This window comes from Salmo salar, chromosome ssa11, assembly GCF_905237065.1.
Source record: "Salmo salar chromosome ssa11, Ssal_v3.1, whole genome shotgun sequence".
Taxonomy (NCBI): domain Eukaryota; kingdom Metazoa; phylum Chordata; class Actinopteri; order Salmoniformes; family Salmonidae; genus Salmo; species Salmo salar.
The window spans coordinates 40,664-49,133 of record NC_059452.1 but is presented as its reverse complement, the minus strand read 5'-3'; the positions used below and the strand labels follow the sequence as shown (position 1 = coordinate 49,133).

Genomic DNA, 8,470 nt, shown 5'->3' with positions numbered 1-8,470 from the left:
TTAGTTACATTTGGAACAATACATCTTGTTATTACATGAATAAATAATGAGTAAATACACATGTGGAATAACCTCCGACAAGCAGATTTGTAATTACATGTCCTTGTTCCACTTGTGTAATAACCTATTCCGCTAAACCCTTATTACAGTGTACTTACATAGTATTTACATAGCATTACATTTCTACTACTATGTTATAAATACATAAATACTATTTAGTTACATGTTAATTAATGTACACTTAAGGTAAAGTGAAACCGCAATCTCCACTTGAGGTTTAATCGTAGTCAAACATCATAGCAGACCATTTTGTCGCTGTAGTTATAATGGTTTACGTGATTCTGAGGTTACTTATTATTCAAATAAATTCAAGTATTTTGCAAAAATCATCCATGAATAAGCAAGTGAATATACTGGGCTCAATGGGTGGAGAATCACAAAAAAGAATGTAACAAAAAATGTAATTTTATTTAAAATATGAACGGATAAGGTATACAACAGTACAATGACCACACTGTAACATTTACAGTAACAGCCAACAATGTAAACAGGGGAACAAATACAATGAAAGAGATCACTATCAACCTGTGGAACAATGGGATGTTCTCGCTGTCTGACAGCCAACATGATCTCAGCACTCCTGGCAAACTGTTAACTTGAGTGTCAGTATCAAAGATTCAACTTGATGAGTCTAGTATGAAGCAATATTTCCTGGTTATTATCCTTGTGATGAGTAACCTGATTTTACAAACATACACAAATATTGATTGCATGTATACTGTGGAATGCATAATGATGTGCATGATCAAAGTCTTTGAGTTTGAGTTCAATTGAAAATCCCACAATTTATTCACTTGTAATATTTGAAATAACAATAAGAATGTAGGAGTTGATTTTGAGCATTCAGTCCATGTTACTTGGTAGTGTATATACGATATCCTTTGGCAGTCCATTGAGTTTGACTGGGACACTAAACAGAGAGATATTGTTGTGTGTTCTATAAAAAGCCACCTGAAAGGAGTCGTGATTACCTTAATGAGCTTAAGGTCTTAGAAGTGTGTGAGTTTTTCTTTGCTTTAACGTGCCATATGTGCATACTGTGGAGTTCACTAAAAGCCTATCTAATCCTTTCAGCTGCTCGTCCTCTACAAGGTACACAGGGCTGTTGTTCCATAGGACAAGCTGTGAGATGTTGACGTTATGCAAAGGGAATCAACAGAAAAACATGAAAACAGGTATGCGGATATGTCATTGTAGCCTATCTATGATAGGCGAGAAAATGGGACTCTTGAAATGGATTTGTCCGTTGCATTTGTGGATTTATCACTGTTTTGTGTTGATTGATGTATTTTTTGTAAGGATATAGAACCTGACAGACTCAATGACTCTGTCGGGGATTGGAGCTATTTGAAAATGACAGCTGCAGCTTGTAGCTAAGGGTCTTGGCTATTATTTTCTTTCATTTGTGGGAGTTTCACCAAGATCTTGTTCACTAAGGATATAAACGTCAATTGAGCAGCTGCAATGGGATGCTCTCCATCTAAAGGTAACAATTTTGTGGCTCATGGCACCTTTATGAGGGACAGGACACTACTACCAGGGGGCAAAGAGAGCACAAGGGATTCCCAGTCTGATTGTGGAGGGAGTGGAAGCTCCTCCGGAACAGGAGACACTGATGGAGAGACTTGGGAGAGGAGAGATGGGGAAAGGAGACTGGCTGGGCAGACCCAATCTGTTCAGAAGGAAGCACCTTCAACCCCACAGAAAAAGAGACCCTCCCTGACTGAGTTGGTTCCAGAGGGGGTCATGCTGGATGAAAAAGTGGGGACTCAAGAGACAAATAAGACAGGGCAACATGGAAAAGAGAAACAGGGAGACAAGCAAGATATGGCTGACAAAAAGGGTGGACGAAAGCCAAAGAAAAATGGTAAAGGAGTCAAGTCAGCTAAAAAGAAAGAGAAGGAGAAGAAAGCTCCCCTTGTGGAGCAGAAAGTTGACTTTCCGGAACCTTTAGTGAAAGCCCACCAGGCTGCTTATGCCTTTTTAAACCCAAGTATCAGCAAATATGAGATTCTACTGGGGCTACTGGACCAAGCAACCCAGACCCAGGTGTCTGTGCAGCCAATGGTGACCTTCATGGCTATGCGCTACGAGGAAATCAACCGAGGGCTGGAGGAAATGGCAGACGAGGGTGAAAGGCTTCTGAAGGACAATGGGGAGCATCTCGCCTGGCCAAGCCCAATGAAAAACCTATCCAGTTCTCCACCTCTCAAATCTGGTTCCATCAATGCTGAGCCTCCACCAGATCTCTTGCAGCAGCTACTTCAGTATACCACTCAAAGGATGCGAAATGTGGGCCAGTCTGTGGGTGGCATTGGGGACTCTGCCTTGGAGGAGGCAGCTGAGTACTTTACCTCTGTCTCTGAGCTGCTAGAGGATAAATTAAAAGCCAAGCATGCCGTGGAGACAAGACTGATGCAGTTGCTGACTCGTATTGAGGCTGCATCACTTCGTAAGCCCGGACCAGAGGACTCTGCATTGTTCAGTGAGGACAGTGGAATTGGGGCTGAAAGCGAGTCACTAGCTGGGTCTGAAAGACGACTCCGTTGTGAAAGCTGTGAGTCCACTGGGTCCAACCGAACCACTTCTTACAGTCCTTTTGGCATTAATGCTAGCCCAGTCCAGCAAGGGGCACCAAGGCAAAAGTTTATTAAGAAAGTGAGCCACAGCAACTCCCTAAACTCCATAGACTCAGTGTGCACCATAATGGATAAAGGATCTGCCTCCTTAGACGATGGTGAGGAGCAGGATGATGATGATGAGGGGGAAGAAGAGGGACAAGGTGGCAGGAAGCGATCTAATGCCTCCTTATCTGATCCTAACCAGCAACATTGTCTCCTGGTACCCAAGCGCATAGAAAATCCTCAAAATGTGGAAATGACCCTGAAAATGAAAGATGCCATAAGTGGTCGGATTCGATTTGTTCCCTCACAATGTGACAGTGCCAAAACTAAACCAACAGACAGCCCCAAGACCAGGTGCCAGTGGACAGAGGGGGGATCACCAAAAAGGCCCCAACGAGCAGCCTCTGTACGGAGGGAAATTAAAAAGACCCCTGTTCCTAATGAGCATCGTTCACAGTCTGCAGAATCCGTTCGCAGCAAAGGCGAAGATCCAACACTGATTGAACTAGAGAGGACACAGAAGGATCTTAGTCACAGGCTAGAGAGGATGAGCAAAGGCAGGATGGAGGGGAATACCAAGGCAGGTCTCACTAAACAGAACCCGGGAGATTCTGCGACGTCACCAGCATCCAGTCGTCTATGCCCCACCCTGCAGAAGAACAACAACACTCTTCCAATGCAGGACAATACAGGGCTTATGAAGCATGACTCCGGGGAACACAAGGCAGGCAAGGACATTGAGGAGGAAAAGAAAAAGGAAGACAAGAAAAACACCAAGGGGCCGTTGAAAGCCACCCCACCTCCTAGCCCTACATTGGGGCCACTGAAAGCCACCCCACTTCCTAGCCCCTCATTGTCACATTGTCCATGCTCAGGACTGTACCGGGGAAGGAATTCTGTCAAAAGGCTGATTGACACCTTCAGCCAGGGGGTGGAAGAGCACAAACAAGAGGCATCCAAAGTGTTGGGGCCTCTCAAAGGGGTTCGAAAGTGTGGTGTTCACGTTATGCCTGGAGTAGGTGACATTGAATCCATAATGAGCAGTGGGGTCAGCAGTTGTAGGACATATGATTTGGACCTAGAAAGTCTGCCACCCCCTCCTCTTGAGGTCTTGATGGACAATTCCTTTGAAGGTGCACAGAGCCTTACAGTTAGCAATGTAGATGATGGGATTGCAAGTAGAGGTCGATCCCCTGTTCCCAAGAGGGCTACGGCAGCTCAGAAGATGCGTGCCTCCATGAGTTCTGTGTCAGTCCTACCCAGCAGAGGCATCCTGCCCCAGGGGTCTAGCAGCATGTTTCCTGCCCGGACGGTAAGGTGGGACATTTATGCTAGTTCCAGCGTTAGCCACGATGAGCATCAGCTGGAGGTAGACCCTGAGACAGAGGAGGCGGCCACTCTCTACAAGCAAGCTAGAAAAATCATCCACTTGCAGCACTCCTCAGAGTCTCCTATTGAGAAAGGTCAGGCTGTGCCCAGAAGGCCCTCTCCCAATCGAGCAGCATCGGGAGGGAGACAGGGAGATGACAGTCCCTCTGAGACAGTGCCTCCCACTTCAACCATCAGTAGCCAACCACCTGACACCCCGCCTGCATCTAGAATCCGAATGCTGCCTTCCACGCCTTCAACCCCAAGTGGCTTGCATCGAAGATTACCCAGTCCCACCACCTTCAGAAAACAGCCTACTCCCCCATCCACGAACAGCCCTCCGGCCATTCGCAAACTTCCCACCCCACCACCGCTTCAGAGAAGACTTCCAAGCCCACCTGCCCCAAGAAAAGTATTGACCCCAAACTCCAGCTCTTCTGACTCCACACATTCTTTCAAGGCACCCTCACCACCAACGTCCCCAAGGGTACAAAGATGGAAACGTGAGAACAGCAGCAAGGACTCCAGCCCAGGGGCTTCAGCTATCTCTCAGTTGATCAGTAACGCTCGCTCAGTTTTCTGCCCGGCCTCGTCCTCACTGTTTGAGGCCCAGCCTTGCCCCGTACCCTGCCCCCCCCAGGCTTGGGCCTCCATCAGTGGTAGTGTTGTCCCGCGTTCCTGGGGAAATCGTGGTAGGCTGCCTATGTCTGTGCGAGGGCCCAAGCCTTTCATCCGACGCAGCCACTCGGACAGGAGGCCCAGTCTAAGCCTGCCATCCAGGGCACCCATCGTCTCATTTGCAGAGACTTGTGGGAGTGAGCCAGCCATCAGCATACAAGGGTGAGTGTCAATGTTTTCCTCTGTCTAAATCTCTCTTTCAAAACGCAAGATAATGCAAATTAATTATCTGGCAAATGAAATACATGCCCATGATTAATGATGTTGCAATGTGTATTTGTTTTACAGGGGAAAGCCTCTAGTCACTGTCTTTGTAGTCAACACTCACTCCCCACTGTAGCACAGTATAGGATCACTAAGAAGGAAACGATATGAACCAAGATAATTTACTGTTTTCATAATGTGATTATTATCCTTTAAACAATCATTTGCTTATATTTGTCCTGTTACAAACAAGTGTGTAATGGAAATGTGTTTCTAGCATAAATGAAATATCACATTTACCTAAGTATTCAGACTCTTTACTCAGTACTTTGTTGAAGCACATTTGACAGCGATTACAGCCTCGAGTCTTCTTGAGTATGACACTACAAACTTGGCACACCTGTATTAGGGGAGGTTTTCCTCACTACAGATCCTCTCAAGCTCTGTCAGGTTGGATGAGGAGTGTTGATGCATAGCTATTTTCAGGTCTCTCCAGAGATGTATGATCAGGTTCAAGTCCGGGCTCTTTCTGGGCCACTCAAGGACATTCAGAGACGTGTCCCAAAGCCACTCCTGCATTGTTTTGGCTGTGTGCTTAGGGTCGTTGTCCTGTTGGAAGGTGAACCTTCACCCCAGTCTGAGGTCCTGAGCACTCTGTAGCATGTTTTCATCAAGGATCTCTCTGTATTTTGATCTGTTCATCTTTTCCTCAATCCTGACTAGTCTCTCAGTCCCTGCCACTGAAAAACATCCCCACAGCATGATGCTGCCACCACCATGCTTCACCGTAGGGATGGTGCCAGGTTTCCTCCAGACGTGACGGTGTCATGCAGGCCAAAAGGTTCAATCTTGGTTTCATCAGATCAGAGAATCTTGTTCCCATAGTCTGAGAGTCCTTTAGTTGCCTTTTGGCAAACTCCAAGAGGGCTGTCATGTGCCTTTTACTGAGGTGTGGCTTCCGTCTGATCACTCTACCATAAAGGCCTGATTGGTGAAGTGCTGCAGAGATAGTTGTCCTTTTGGAAGTTTCTCTCATCTCCACAGAGGAACTCTGGAACTCTGTCAGAGTGACCATGGCCCTTCTCCCCCGATTGCTCAGTTTGGCTGGGCAGCCAACTCTAGGAGGAGACTTGGTGGTTCTAAACTTCTTCCATTTAAGAATGATGGAGGCCACTGTGTTCTTGGGGACCTTCAATGCTGCAGACATTTTTTGGTACCCTTCCCCAGATCTATGCCTCGACACAATACTATCTAGGAGCTCTACGGACAATTCCTTCGACCTCATGTCTGGGTTTTTGCTCTGACATGCACTTTCAACTTTCACTTTTTATTTTTAATAAATGTGCAAACATTTCTAAAAACCTGTTTACGCTTTGTCATTATGTGGTATTGTGTGTAGATTGCTGAGATGATTTACTTTTTCATCCAATTTAGAATAAGGCTGTAGCGTAACAAAATGTGGTAAAAGTCAAGGTGACTGAATACTTTCCAAAGGCACGGTAAATGCTTGACCTCTGAAGTTAAAGTCGTACTCCAGTCTCCTTTTCACCTCATTTAACACCTGATCTAATTCACAAAAGGCAATGTAGGGCTAGGAGGTGGGGTGGCTTTCTATTGCCCCAATGTAGAGCTAGGAGGTGGGGTGGCTTTCAATGGCCCCTTGTCTTTGTTATTTAACTGTGTAAAAAAAGTACCATGTACAGTATGTAAAATGTAACACAAATCCTGTAAAAACAAAAATGTAAAAAACAAGTTAATTTTGTCCCTGAATTGGCAAAAAAAAGGCAAATGACATCAAATTCTCATCAGACCAAGTCCCTGAATGACCTACTCTTTGAAGTTTGCAGTTGTGTCTAAAAAAAAATATTTTGCTCAAAACATGTTTTTTTTTATCCTTTAATGTGTGTACTTTACTGTATACTTGGGATATCACTTTTCAACAGGAAAAGTTCAAAAATCACTGAAGGACGTCTTTAAGTCAGCTAATTGTGGGCATGTTAAAGAAGTTCAAAGATTTCCACTTCAGATTTTAACCTTTATTATTTTATCTCATACCTGAAGTTGAAAATATGATTAGAGGAAGTATTTAATCATTGCAATGGTATTTCAAAGTGCAGCCTTGACTCTTTTTGTGAATTCAGTCTGATTCAGAAAATAATAGAGGGCTAATTTAATGGATTAACACACTATGAGCACATCATTATTTCATTTTCTTGATTCCTACTGGTTTCGTTGAGCTATGAGAAGAAATTATGCTTGAAGATTATATATAACCATTATTGTCACTTGAGTTCAATGACCAATATGGGCTTCAAAATTACAAGACAGTGGAAAACTACTTCAGGTCACGTAAATCCTCAACTATTGGAAAATCAAAACATTGTAAAAAATAACCCCCAAGTGCAGTGTTTTCTGTAAGGCTTGAAGTTGTAAAAAAAAATGTCTGCTTGAAAGATAAAGAGAGGACAGGGTCAAATGGGGTCAAGGAGAGGAGATAGGGGAGCTTTGTATTAAAAATGGAAGATCCGTAAGGAGATCACAGCAGATACAAAACTGATGCTAAATATAAAATGGCATTACAAAATAATTCAAGTACCCTGACCGTGCCATTTTTAATTACAATGTAATTTACTGTATTTCTGTGTTTTTTATTCTGATCTTGCCACTGGGAAATCATAACACTGGGTTTTTGTGCCATCTATTTGTCTCCATGTAGACTGTGGTGGGCAAAACTAGCTAATCACTTATGCATTACCTCTCTATGACTCACAGTAGCTTATTTTAGCCGGTGCTAACTAGTTGCTGACACGCCTGTCCCATTTCTCTAATCCTCAAACCACTTCTTCACTTTACTCCCATAGGCTGGAGGACGAGCCAAGCAGAGATGACGAGTCGTGGGACAGCAAATCAGATTTCAGAGGGAATGCCCACTCTGCTTCGCACCCGGACCTGTGCATCGTGGGTCAGGGCCTTACATTGTGAATAAGGGGGCTGGTTGGTAGAAGACCAAGTTGGATTATGGATAAAACAGAGGATTTGAGATTTTATTTACACTGGGAAGAGAGGGAGTGCTAATTCAAGAAAGCTTCTTTTCCACTACCTTTTATTTCCTTTCTGAGACGTTTTTTCTATTACGTTATTTTCTTTTCAATGCAGTTTGTGTGTCCATACGTGTGTTTGTATGTGTATGTGCGTGCAAAATAAAAATACAATATAAAAAAATAAAATCTACTTATTATTGCTTTTCCCAGAACATTTCAGTCACATTCACATATTCAGAAAACAATTGTGTGGCAGATATCTTACTTAGCTATCATGAAAATTTGAATTGGGACAATTATTTTTAATCCTAAAAGAAGCCCAATAAAATTATGCAGAAGCTGTGGATCTGTATTTGAAACCATTCTGTCCTGTCTCCCTGGATACCTTTTCCCCAGAGCTGAAGATCCAAATCAAGTTTTGTGCATGTGTTTCTATACCTCTACTTTACACACACATTTTTGTGGTCATCATCCCTTAACATTTCTCACTGTTAA

At 43.7% G+C, this 8,470-nt stretch overlaps 1 protein-coding gene across 1 annotated transcript; it reads left to right on the top strand.

The window, feature by feature from the left end:
• The first annotated feature begins 1,125 nt into the window (after positions 1–1,125).
• Positions 1,126–8,148, top strand: pcare (photoreceptor cilium actin regulator). Its single transcript, XM_014126145.2, has 2 exons — positions 1,126–4,892; positions 7,796–8,148. Exons 1-2 carry the CDS (start codon positions 1,525–1,527, stop codon positions 7,914–7,916), a joined length of 3,489 nt encoding a protein of 1,162 aa, XP_013981620.1. The 5' UTR covers positions 1,126–1,524; the 3' UTR covers positions 7,917–8,148.
• The last annotated feature ends 322 nt before the right edge of the window (positions 8,149–8,470 follow it).